We start from the raw sequence: 14,082 nt of genomic DNA, 5'->3' as shown, positions 1-14,082 counted from the left end.
TTTTAGTAGAATTTGGACAGGGAGGATAAGTCAACCCATGTATTCCTTTCTGTGACTTTTTTAAAAGGGAGATTTAAGCACCTTTTGGATATATTGTCACTCCAGACATGGAAAAGAAAGGACTTGGTGTTACCTCTTCTTGTTCCAACTGGTGATGATAGGTGAATATGATACGTCACCATGTTATATAAGCTAGGCAATTGAGTCTTGCTGCTGACCTGTATTTGGTGTTATAAATCCTTTTGGAGACAGAGAAATAGGATTCATTTGTGTGTAGGGTTTAACAGAGGTTTAAATGAAGATTTGGGTTCTTATTGCTGGAAGGAATTTTTAGAGGTCATTTAGTACAAACTATACTAAGGAAGCCCAGGCCCAGAGAAGGTGAGTGATTTGTCTGAGGTGATCCAGGGGGGAAAACACAGGGATCAGAAGCCAATTTTGCAGTTCGTTGTTCTTTCCACCTTACTACAGTGGATCAAAGGTTAAAGTCCCCTTTTGTTAACATTCGACTTTAATTTTTGCCTATCCTTTAAAATATTTATTTCCATACCAAGAGATTTTTAGTACATAAGAATTAACATAAATCTTTGAACTGATGTTTATTTGCTGTGTTTTCCTTAGGATCAGAATGGTTTCAATCCCAGAATACTATGAAGGCAAGAATGTCCTCCTCACTGGAGCTACCGGTTTCCTAGGGAAGGTACTTCTGGAAAAGTTGCTGAGGTCTTGTCCTAAGGTGAATTCAGTGTATGTTTTGGTGAGGCAGAAAGCTGGACAGACACCCCAGGAGCGAGTAGAAGAAGTTATTAGTGGCAAGGTAAGTGGGGGGAAAATGATCATTTGGAGGAAAGAAAAGAGTGTGTGTTTGTATGTATAAGTATTGTAATCATCAATAGCTCAGTTTATTTCTTCAGTGTCCTGAAAAAAATTAGTGAAAAAAAAAATCCTACAGGATGGCAATAAACTGGATGTGACTTGTGCTTAGTAGGAGAAAAAAAGCTTTCCTCTGTGATGGGCAAAATTGTATAACAAGTTCTAAAATACCTATATGTTAGATATTTAATGTGTTCTTAGAATATTTGAGACCTATTACTTGTAATTACTAGGTATTTTAGATAGTATTCAGGATAGTAAGTAACTAAGAGGTAGTTTCTAACTAGTACCTACTATGCTGTGAAACACTGTCCCTTGATAACACTTAAAAATTTGTAAGCACTGATTTCTCCCCACAGCAGTGTTAGGAAGTAGCAAAGCCACATATTCCCATTTGACAAATAAGAACATGATGACAGAGGGGTCATTTAGAATGCAAGAATAGGTCATGCATTTTGAAACTTTGGAGAAATATATTGATAAGAAAAAATGGAAATGAGCTGGAGTAAAATTATCTCACAATCGTAAGCTTTGAATTCTCTCAGATTGAATGAATTTATCTGACAGTCATTGGCAGTAAGTTTAGTATAGTAGCTATGTAATTTTTTAGTTATTAGGTAGTGTCTAATACCTTTTAATCACTTGTAATTAGTATGTTTTAATCTCCCTCCCGACTCCCTCCTCTAATAAGAGGTTATTTATTATTACTCATTTTTTATATTTCAGAAAACATTTACTGTGCATACTCAGTGCTGGGCACTTGACTTGATGTAGGAGGTTGAATTCAGGGATAAATAAGATAGAATCCTTGCCTTAATGGGCTAGAGAGTTTTTAAGAGGGAAAAGGGAAGAAAGAGGGAGTATAGAAGTGTCAAGAGAGACTGGATAGGAGCAATTATTGGTGTTAAAGTCTTGGCTGGAATTGAGAGCCTGAGTAAAATGTCAAAGATTTGGGCATCTCCTATGGGGTCTCCAGGGCAGTGGGTCTAAAAACTTTCCTCCACAATAAGTCTAATATGTAAAGAAAAAGAATGCCTTACACTTAAAGCCTGAAATTTTATTGAACTTTTGTAATTTAGCCTAATTATAAATTACATGGAGTTTAGATGCCAGAAGCTCCGGACCCTCCTGGCCCCGCCTCCCAGTTGTGACCACCAAAAATGTCTCCAGACATCACCAGATGTTCCCTTGGGGGTAAAATTTCCCCAAGGTGAGAACCACTGATGAACGTCTCCAGGAAAAGAAACTCCATTAATATGGTGGTGGATTGAACTAAAATAATTGACCACGAAATAAATTCTGTAAAGGGAATAAAGCATATCAAAGAGGCCATTAGTGAACATAATAAAGTAGGAACTGGCAGGGTGCCCATGGATTAAAAGCACTGGAAGAGGTAGTGTTGAATAAAGAGATGGTGGCTAGAGAAGGGAGGAGCATCAGGTCTCAGATGTAACTTGCAAAGCAGCATGACCCTATCTTGGTGGTTGGAGATGTCTGATATGAAGGGGAGTTAAAGGTCATTGGCAGTGTGGGAGAATGAAAAGTGTGAATTCAAGGTATTAAAAGTACTTTTCTGGTCATTCCTCAGGTTGGTTTTTTTTCCTGCCCGCCCTTTAAACGTTGATATTCTTCAGAGTTCTGTCCTAGGCCTTGATCTCTTCTTACTAGATCCAGTTAGGTGATTACTCAGCACCCTCTGTTTCACGTGAGACAAATGGTTGTATTTTAATAGATTTGGAAAAAGCTTCATCTAGTCTGGACCAAGGGTGCTCATCACTGCTGCTACCTGGGTGATCTTCTCTTCCCAGGGCTCTCTGTACGTAGTTAGTAAAATTTGTATGGGTAGTCTGGCTCTTCTCTTCCCTGAACTTCAGACCCGCAAGATCCAGTTACCTCTACTAGATGTGTGTTCTGGGTGTCCCACAGGCCCTTTACACCCAACATTCAAAAAACTGAACTTGTGTCTCCGTAACTGTACTTTGTTCTCTTCCCATGTTTTCCACCTAATGAGTTTATTCACTTAACAAATGTTTATCATGTCTACATCTTGCCGGGCACTCAGCTAATTAGGACCTGTGTGCTGAGCAAAATAGATGTGGTCCCCGTCCTTGTGGAGTTCACATTTCCTTATCCCTCCTATTCAGTCATTGGCCAAGTCTTATTGAATTATTTTAACTCCCCAAATGTTAATGCTCTCTCAGTTCTAGGTGGTTATACATGCTGCTTTCTGTGCCTGGAACACTGTCGTTCTATTTTATAATTTCTGGTCCTTCCCCAGCGGGGTTAGTTGTTTGTCTTGTACAGTCTCATAGCACTGTAGTATTACCCCTATTTTATTACCTTTAATATAGTATTTTAATTGTGTTTACTTATCTGGCTTTTCCTATCATATTCTAAATAGCTTTCGGGAAAGATTGTTGCTTTGTTTTCTCAGTATCTAGAAGGTGCCTGGCTCATCTGAAATGCTTAGTAGATATTTAATAATTAATATAAGAGCACATTAATATTGAAATCACTAGGTAACAGTAGTGGAAGGGAGCACTGTTATATCCATTTAGGAAGTGAAAGCGAGCATTATATAAGGTGTATAGATTTTTCTTCCCAGATTGAGAATCTCTGCTTAAACTACAAGCATGGATTTAAATGAAGTGGAGAGTCAAAGTGTAATAGAGCAGTGATCTGGAGAGAGCATCAGTATTTCTTTATAAAATCTGGGATAAAAAATTAAATTTGACTCACAATCGAATGTGCCTTTACACGGTAATCACCTTGGGATCTAACTGATTCTTCAGTTAATTTATTTCTTCCAGTATACTTAAGGAATATTGAATTTTAGGGTTAGAATCCTGTATATATGATATTTCTCGTTTGTCCAGATTCTAATCTGCATATTTGCTTGCCAACTTTTTTTCCCTTCAACATATTTTTTTTCCTTTAAAAATTTTGTAGGTTTTACAAATTTAATATAGACCATGAATAATGGTATTTTACTGTAATCTACTGTAACAGAATAAAACCAAGATAAAATGAAGAGATAAATTAAGATCTGGACTTTAGAAATCTGAATGATCATTTTAAACATTGTCCTGATGTCTATACTGCTTAAGTCTATTCTGAGGGACGGTGCAATACACTCTAGTCAGCAAAGGCATGGGCAGTTCAAATTTAACTCTGCAAACTACCAGCTCTGTGTCCTTGTCAAGTTATTTAACTTCTCTGTGTCTTAGATTCCTCATCTGTAAAATGGGGATAATAATGTGGGTTTCACAGGGTGTTTTCTGGACAGAATGATAGCAGTTAAGAATAGCAATTTTAGGATTAACATAGTTGAAGTTTTCAGAATAGTGATCCTTGGTGGGGTGCTAATGGGTTTTAGAAAGTTGAAAAATACTGGGGTGGGAGGAATGGGGTGGCTGGGTGATGGACATTGGGGAGGGTATGTACTATGGTGAGCGCTGTGAATTGTTTAAGACTGAAGAATCACAGACCTGTACCCCTGAAACAAATAATACATTATAACGTTAATTAAAAAAAAAAAAAGTTGAAAAATACTGCTCTAACATATTTTATCCCCTTGGATAGCTCTTTGACAGATTAAGAGATGAAAATCCAGATTTTAGAGAGAAAGTTATAGCAATCAACAGTGAACTCACCCAACCAAAACTGGCTCTTAGTGAAGAAGATGAAGAGATCATCATAGATTCTATCAATATTATATTCCACTGTGCAGCTACAGTGAGGTTTAATGAAAATTTAAGGTAAGTAAAGGTATTTATATGATATTTGAACTTCAGCATAGTTTAAAAATTTGAATTCTTTTTAGTCAAATTGTTTTGAAAGTGATTTGAAACTGTTTGCCCTATGTTAATTGTAGCTTTGAATGTCCTAAAGAGTGTTAAGAGAATTTTCTCCTTCTTGTTAGCAGTTTAGAAACATTGGACAGCAAATCTCTATATTAGACGAAGTTGCCTTGAATTTAACTGTAAGGCAGGGAAGTATAGAGTAGAAGAAAGAGAAATTTACCTTCGGTAGGTGTGTCAGTCCTAACAGCTAATAGGGTTTGTTTCCTCTTCCCTCCATTCTTTTAGAAGCCTAAATCTCAGTGGCTTTATTTTTCTACTCTGCACATATCCATCTGAAAATTAGAAAAAAAAAATTGAACTCAGGTTTTGCAGAGTAAGATAAAATGGCTTATAAATTTAAGTTATACCTTCTTTTTGTTTTAAAACTTGGTAGAAGTATTAGGGACAGGCAATAGTGGACATAAGTTTAATTAGAAAAATAATTTGAAAAAAAGAAAAATAATTTGGACTTCTGTCAAATGCCTGTTTCAAGAAAAAAATAACATTTTAAATGTTTACTATTTTTTAAAAAAATCTCACAGATATGCATTTCAGATAATGGTGCTTAATTCAGAGCATTCTTTTTGATATGTTCAAAAATACTGTTTTTTAATGTTAATCTAATTGTATAGTCTTATGCCAGTTAAAATGGTGCAGACTTTTTTAGGTTTTACAATTACTTGAAGCCCTTCTTAAAATGTTTTTAAGTTAAATTTTGTTTATAAAGGGTTTTGAGATTATTTCCCATAAAGTCTTTAATATAGAAGTATAAATCTTAATTGGCATTATATAATGTGACAGTTCAGCACCAAAGCATTACAATAAGTTTTGCCTATATTCCAGGTGAGAACACTGTGATAGTCACTTACATTTCTTTAATAGTACTTTATAGTTTTCAGGGTAAATTTTCTCATTCATTATTTTATTCCATGCTGATGTTACCACTGTAATATTGTGGGCAAGTCCATTTTATACTTGAGGAAGCTGAGGCAGCACTGTGTACTGGACAGGACATGGGCTTTGGAATTACATACCTTAGCTCTAACTTTGACTTTATCATTTATTATCTGGTGATAATGATTTATTTACTTTTTAGTTGTTTCTATACAGCCATTATGTGTTCATGATTCAAAAGTGACAAAAGAATCTTAGTAGAGCTATAGTAGAATTTCACTTTCATAAAAGGTGTGTGTACATATATGTGTATTTATATATATCTTTTGATACTTGGCACTTATTATCCTTGGATAGTGTGATAACAGGCAGGTTTTTAGTATTAAATAGTAATCTAACAGATATTTCCCCCCATAGTTCTAGCTTTCATTATTTTTCATAACCAAAAGAAAATTCACACAGCCTTATGAAACTGTTTTCAAGAAAAAAAGGTATATATTTTCCGGGTAATTGTGGTATAGTCCTCATTAATTTAAAGGGGAAGTTAGATGCTTTTAAAGGGGAAATTGCTTGCAAACAGACATTAATTAGGGTGAAACTCTCAGAGTAACCTTTATGAGAATGACCAAAGTGCAGTCCTTTCAGGGAACCTTTTCTCTCTTTTCCCCTTGAGGTAAGCAAGTCTACCATTAATGAAGGGGACATCTTTTCGCTATTCTTCCATCTTTTACTAGTGATCTCATAGTGCAAGGAAGATAGATAGATGAATAATAAAATTTATTGCCTTGTCAAGGCATCTGTATTTACTGACCTAACCTGAGTCAATTACATTGAAATTATTGTTTCCTGTGAAGCAGTTTTAATGTATATTAATGTGTAAGTGGTGATATTGCAACATTAGATTTGGGCCAGACATTCTAAAATAGTGTAGGTTGGCATGTAATAACTGCTTAAAAAACACTCTTTATAATCATTTTTAACTTTAACTGCCACAAATAAAAAGTGGCACAAAGACTTTATTGCCAGGGCAAAAAATAATCCAGATTTTACTCCCAACATTATACCCAATATTTTGTAAGAAACAGAAAAATTGCACACAGATCCTATTTGCAAAGTCCTTATAGTCTAATAAGGGAGATAGATTTGCTTAAATAACAGTAAAGTAGGATAGAAAGTAAGGAGTCACTAAAGAGTGTACATAAAGTGCTGTGAGAATTGAGAGGTGGTAGAGCTCATTTATTTTCAGATTTGATGGTTTATAAATCTTGAGGTGGGAAAAAGTGGGTATCAAGATTAGGAATTGTAAAGAAATACTGACAAAAGATGAGGGGAGAGTGACATTGAGGATAATGAAGGGAATTTCTTAAATATTTGATCCTGGGGTCTGTTGTTCCTAAGGTAGTAAAGAAAGAAAGTGAAGATAGGACAGTGGGGTTGAGAGTAAAGGAGTGTCAAGAAACTAGAGACCATGATGAGGACAGAAAACAGACTTACGAGGGGAATTGGAGGGGCAGATGGTGTGGTCTGGGGGAAATTCTTAGTACGAGACGTCAGAGATGCAGCAATTTGAATGTGAGAATATGTGAATATGAACATATGAATATGGGAGTAGGTGTTTTGAAAGGAGTGGAAGTAAAGATGGATGATGAGAAAGGATTAAGAAGCTATTGAGTCTAAGGGCACCAACTCTCCCACTTCAGAATGCATTATGAATCTTAGGAATTCCTGGAAAATGTGTTAAAAAATGCAGAATTTTAGACTCTACCTGCAAAATTCAGACTCTCTGGTTTGGGATAATACCCAGGAATCTTTATATGTAGCGAGACCCCTGAGTATGATTTTAAATTATAAATGTCTGGGTCCCCTACCTTAAGATTGATTAATTGGTCCCTAGACATCTGTGTTTGTGTCTTCATTAAATTAAAAAAAAAAAATCAGCAGCAAGCAATAGTGATGAGATCTCATCTAGGAAGTATTTTCTCAGAAATGGGGAAGGGGAAAGAGATATCAAAATGGCCTGGGGAAGTTATTTAAAATATAGTTTTCCAGAGGCACCTGGCTGGCTCAATTGGTAGAGCATGTGACTCTTGATCTTGAGGGTAGAGGTTACATAAAAATATAAAATCTTTAAATATAAATATATATATTTATATATATATAATTTAATATATAAAACTATATAAATAAATATATATATATATGTTACATATATATAGTTTTCCAGGCTTCGATTCAGACATTACAAAGTGCCTGAGGATGAGGTCCAGCAATCTACATTTTTAATAAGCTCTCAGGTGTCTGTCATGCCAAGCATGAGCTCTCTGGTTTAAGGTCTTAGAAGTATTATCAACACAGATTTTGAACAATCCAGGATATCTGTACAAGACAGATGAACAAGATTTATTAGGCAGTTCAAGTTGAGTTTTCTTATTCTTTATTTTTTTTTTTTTTGAAGTGGCTTCTATGTCTACATTAATGATGGACCATAATTAACAAAAGATGTGTTCTTTTTGCCCCCTCCTCCAAAAGCTAATGTTATTTAAGATGCGTTTATGGCTCCATATAATCAAACCATGAAAATATTATTATTATTTTTTGGCTTTCTAGTGATCTAACGTGTCAGGGTCTCAGCCAGAAGTTCAATGGAGTAGAAATTGGATGGTGGTAAAATAGAGTGAGATTATTAGCCTTGCAGAGATACTGAGAGTTACTTATGTAAGTATATAATGTGCCTTCAGGTTTGGGCTCTCAGGTACAGGGGTAGTAGACAAGGTACAGGAGTGTTCTCTCTGAAGTTATTCCTTATTTTCAGTGACCCAGAAATTCTGTCACCATCCTCAGGAACCTGTAACAGAATATCCTTTGTGTACTGCTCCCAAAACCTTACTCTCCCTTGCTTCATTGTTTTACAAATGCAAAAGAAAATAGCATATTGCCTTACAGTCTAGTGGACTGTATCCTCTCTGTGAAATGTCTTTTTTGCTGGATTTCCATTTGAGCAGATTTTACCCCCTCAGTTGAGATAAAGAAGAAAAAAGATACACTCGTGATTGTAAGACCTCAAACCAATTACTTCATTAAAAAAAAAAAATTCCTTCTAGTATGTTTTCATGAACCCTCGGATACTATTAAATTAAAAGAAAAAATAATGCACAGGAATTTTTTCTCTCATGAATTATTTTTTGTTCTTGGTGACCCAGAACTTGTTGTCCTGTCCTCAGGAACCTGTAACAGAATATTTTCTGTATACTTCTTCCAAAACAGTACCCTCCCCATCCCCGTTGTTTTGCAAATGCGAATAGATATCAAAGCACTGCTTTATAGTCAAGTGGACCAGATTCTATCAGTGACATATCCTGGCCTTTTAAAAGAATAATTGGATTTTTTTCTTCTTAAATACTGAAAAATGTAAGAATTTTGGAAAGTACCTAAAACTATTGTGATTTTTTAAAACATTCCCTTGTGGTCTATCTTTGAACATACATTGTTTTATGTAAAAATGTAAACATAGAATTTCTGATTTTACTTAGGGAAACAATTTCTACATTTCTAATTTTTTTCATAGTTAAAATTTTTGTGATGTGATGGTGATACACCATAATTGATATAAAATGTTCAGTAGGTATAGCAAATTTAGGGAATTTTCATTTCTTTCTTTGAAAAATTACAGTTAGAACAAGTTTTTCCTTTGAGTTAATGTCAGTAGGTTAACTAGATTAGTAATTATATCATTTCTGTACTTCCTGGTACTTTGTCTTAATCTCTTTTGAATCCGTTATATCAGTGTAGTCACCAACAGTATATTACTTTGCCAGTTTTATCACAGTATTACTGGTGTTGAGTATATCAACTTTTTTTCGTTCAAATAACAAGTAAAAACTACCCACCATCTCATTACCTTTAGTAATATTTATTGAATGCCTGTTTTAGTGCCTTTTTAGGAATGAATAATGCTAAATACTTGCAAGCTATTTATTTCATTTAATTTTATACAAATCCTAGTAGGTAGACTGTATTGTAGTTCCCATTTACAGGTGAGAAAATTGAGGCCTGAGTGCCTGACTAACTATACAAGGTCACTGAGTGCTAGCTGGTAGGTAGGCTAAGCCAGAATTTGAACCCAGGTATTACTCAGAGTCTTGTTCTTAATCCTGCTTTACTTTATAATGTGTATTTTAAAAATATTCATGCAGATTTCCCATGTTTTTATAGTTGTCGTATAATTATTTTAAATGACTATTCTTTCATTGTGATAAAATACCTGCTTTGTTAAAGTTTATTCATTTCATTCATAGTGAATATTTAGGCTCTCTAGGCTTTTGCTATTACTGGATGAGGCTTTATTGATTATTTTTCTGCATATATTTGCATTTGTGAAATTATTTACCTTGGATAAATTTCAAGGAGAAAATAATATATAGATCATTTTTGAGTCTTGCATGTGCCTCTTGTGGCAAAATGTACCCATTTTATTATAATACCCCTTTGAATTTTGTAAGCTAGTCTTTAAAAAAGTGTTTGGATTAATTGCTACACAGAGAAATAAACATATTCTTACTTGATTATATGTTAATATAACTTAATGTTTCTGAGTTTTCTTTGACTGTTTTACCCTTATTGGTGCCTCTGCCTTAGCATTTTAAAATTACTTAACCATTTTGATTACTTTTGTAATTCCATATCATGAAACAGTATACTTTTAAAAACCAAGGTGCAAGAGAAATCTAACATGACTTCAAAATGTATGTATAAAAGCCAAAGACCGAAGTTATCTGTGTTTATTTCTGGGTAATTTAAAAATTTTAATTTTTTTTTTTTAAATCCTAGTGTGAGGCTTCTTTTATAATCAGAAAATCTTTCTTTTTAAATGCAACTGATACAGTGGATGTACTTTATATTGAAATAAGATGTACAAGATCAGACCTAAGGGATCAGTTGTAAAGAAACAAAAATCTGTCTCTCTAATGGAAATAAAAATATTTTAGCAGGTGAAATAAGTGACTTTCTAATTTTTCACTGGGAAAGCTTCCCAATTTTTCATTGTCACTTTTTCTTTTATAGAGATGCTGTTCAGTTAAATGTGATTGCTACACGCCAGCTTATTCTCCTTGCACAACAAATGAAGAACCTGGAAGTATTCATGCATGTATCAACAGCATATGCCTACTGCAATCGAAAGCATATTGATGAAGTAGTCTACCCACCTCCTGTGGATCCCAAGAAGCTGATTGATTCTTTAGAGTATGTTTGTTTTAGATTTATACACATTGGATTTGATCCCAAAACTCTGGACCCAAGTTTATCTATGTGTATCTCTTGGTCTATTTCAGTTTCTCTCTCTCTCTCTTCACCTACACATATGTATACATTTATCTCTTCCTTATTCAACCAATTATTGCATATCTACTATGTTCTTATTGTGTAGATTTATATCTGAATGACTGTTGGTGAAGTCAAGGTGGATCTTTCACATTTGACCAGGTGTGAGGGTTGGAGGAAGGTCTCTGAACAACTCATCCATGATATTAGGGCCTCTGTTTTCCAGGGAGTTAATCTAGCAAGTATGAGAAGTACCTGATACCCATGGAGACTAATGACTTGCCTGTTCAATAGCAGGGTTCTAATTGATTAAAAAATTATCCTTTTTTCCCCCAAATGGAGTGTATCTGTATAGAGAGGCCTTAAATTATTAGAGGATCAGTCTCATTCCTTTAAATGATACTCCTAGTGTTATTGTTTATTATCTTTCTGAGGACTAGGATCCTGTCAGCAATTATTATTTGAGAAGTATTTGTGAGTATTTGATGGATATGGCGTTAAGTGAAGTCGGCAGGGTCAAGATTTCATTTGCTTCAGGCTGTACTTTCTCATCAAGTGAAACAAACAGGATCAGAGCAAAAACAAAAAGAAGGGTCTTTTCTTCTTTAATGGGCTAGAATTACAGAAAATTCCCGTGTCCATCATATCTGAACATATTCGTTAATCCTCCGGTATTAGCCCTGTGGACTTTTTCCTAATTTATTCTTCTCTGTTTCCCTTAGGTTTCCTTTCTTCCCAGAGATGCTATCCACTTTCAGCTCTGTTTACTGTCCCCTGCTTTCTCAAATTATTTTTTCCTAAGGGTGCTAGAGAGCGTTCATTGTTTCTCCAAGCTTTCTACCTATAAGCACATATAAATCTTTTTCTTTACGGCTTTCCTGCTGATGAGTATGAGGAAGCAGACAGATTATAAGAAAATAAATAAGAATGGGAGTTTACCAAGACATTCTTATAAATCCCTGTTTCTGTTTTTTGACTCCATTTCTTAGATGGTCCCAAATATTTACCTCCTTGTCCCCATAGGTCAGTAGTTAGAAGTGTTTCATATCTCTGGGAAAAGTTGAATGCAGAAGCTAATGAAGCTTTTTACTTTTTCTCTTTTTAGCAGTTGGTATATCCAAACATCTAAGTTGCTGAGAAAGCACTCGTAACCTTCTAATTCTGTATCTCTTTTCCTTGCTTACAAAGAAATCTAGCTAACAGATAATTTTAGGGTAACTCATAGATTGGCTCTGTAAACTCACTCCCAGTGATGAGGCTTTCTGGCTAACATCTCCTTGGTTTAGCCAGTTCATAATTTTTGCTGTTTTTTAATGTAGCAACTGTTCCATTTTTCAAGACTCATCTCCACTATGGAATTTTTCCTAAGTTGAGTAGCAACCTCCCTTCAGTTTTGTTGGATTCTTTTTCTTCCATGCACAAAAAGTACTCCTACATGCGGAAGAAAACTTACGTTGATAATCTCTGTTTTATGCTTCCTCATCAGTTAATATGGGCATCTTTAGAGTATGCCATTTGATACTGAGTGTATAAGTCTGTATAACATTATAGATAGTAAGGAAGAGTATCTGAAAACAGGTACATAACATAGTGGAATTGGAAATGTAGAATTGGAAAGACCATGGATATCACCTAGTATATCACCCTCCTTTTACAGATGATCAGAGACATATTCGTTAATCCTCCGATATTAGCCCTGTGGACTTTTTCCTACTTTATTCTTCTCTGTTTCCCTTTTCTTCAGAGACACTGAGAGAATTGGAGGAATTTTGTGACTTCATAGTAGGTTGCTAATTGAATTTTTATAGCATGGTTCAGTTTATTTTTATCATTTACCTTAGTATTTGTTAGTCTTGCTAGTGAGAACATAATAGTTTTTAGTGCTTTACATGAACTACTTAGATCCCTAGACCTTTTATATTAATTGTAAATGTATGTTCATTGCAAATGTTTGTAATGAACATATGGTGCTGTTATGGTGGTTATATACAAGTCTGTAATTCCTAATCTGAAACCCTTGGGGCTAGATATATTTTGGAATTTCTTTGGACGTCAGAAAGGAAATATAATCTATGTACTCTGTAATATGAAGTAACTTCACCTAGATCCGGGATAGCACCCCTGATCAAACACATATGAAGTGTATGAATATTTACCTTAAGTGGTCTTTTTTAAAAGGCCATGAATCAGTTCAGATCAGTTATTGCCACCTACTCTATTATTTATGAAAGAACTCTTGGCTTTCAGACCTTTTGGGATATAGAAATTGTATATAAGAGATGTGGACTTGAAGTTGATGTTTAATGAAAGTAAGATTCACTTTTTTTTTTTTTTAGTAAAAGTTGTCAAATCATTTGAGTCAGAGCAACAGATATGTTTGAATATGCAAAGTTACTGAATATATTTTTGCATGCAATTTCTTTGCTAACCAGGTGGATGGATGATGGCCTAGTAAATGATATCACACCAAAGTTGATAGGAGACAGACCTAATACATACATATACACAAAAGCATTGGCAGAATATGTTGTACAACAAGAAGGAGCAAAGCTAAATGTGGCGATTGTAAGGCCATCGATTGTTGGTGCCAGTTGGAAAGAACCTTTTCCAGTAAGTTGTGAGAAATCTTTGTAAATAATGGAATTGAGAATTTTAAGTCTTGTCTTTGTATAAAAAGAGTTGGCAGTTGTTTGATATAAGAGCAGGTGTTTTTTACTGTACATGGCTTACTATGGCAAAGTTGTTCTCATTCATAGAAAGAGATACTTTTGTTGGTACTTTTTTGTAATGTAATGCTGTGTATATAGAAATGCAGATAAACATTTTCAAAATCTTAACTGAAAGTTAAATTCAATCAAAGTCTGCGATGTTGTCTGGAGTCAAAGTAGACATTGCATTATACGTTTTCTTTGTGACTAACAAGATATTGGACTCTGACACATCAGCATTTGTTGGCTTTTAAAATTATTTACTGATTAGTTTCCCTTGTGGAGGTGAAAGAAATAGAGATAAGAATATTCAGGATCTTATTTTATTTCATTTGCTTTTTAGTACCAAAAAGAGGCAAGCCTTCCAAGGGGTAAACTCTTCCTGGTATAGATCACAGGCTAAGAAAGGCATAAATTTCTATGATAATTTGCTGTAGAAAAGCAGG

The 14,082-nt window shown here is 34.6% G+C and overlaps 1 protein-coding gene across 5 annotated transcripts in view; it reads left to right on the top strand.

Annotated features, from left to right (window-relative positions):
• Positions 1-624: 624 nt before the first annotated feature.
• FAR1 (fatty acyl-CoA reductase 1) overlaps positions 625-14,082 on the top strand; it is a 35,204-nt gene continuing 21,746 nt past the window's right edge. For all 5 annotated transcript variants that reach the window (XM_078058380.1, XM_036119319.2, XM_078058378.1 and 2 more), the window contains exons 1-4: positions 625-817; positions 4,456-4,631; positions 10,671-10,850; positions 13,361-13,538. In XM_078058380.1, coding sequence (XP_077914506.1) covers positions 629-817; positions 4,456-4,631; positions 10,671-10,850; positions 13,361-13,538 — 723 coding nt within the window. In that variant the 5' untranslated portion in view covers positions 625-628. The remainder of the gene's footprint in view (positions 818-4,455; positions 4,632-10,670; positions 10,851-13,360; positions 13,539-14,082) is intronic.

This window comes from Halichoerus grypus, chromosome 11 (assembly GCF_964656455.1).
Source record: "Halichoerus grypus chromosome 11, mHalGry1.hap1.1, whole genome shotgun sequence".
In the NCBI taxonomy this organism is placed as follows: Eukaryota; Metazoa; Chordata; class Mammalia; order Carnivora; family Phocidae; genus Halichoerus; species Halichoerus grypus.
Note: the sequence above shows the minus strand (reverse complement) of the source record. Positions and strands in the feature narration are given on the sequence as shown.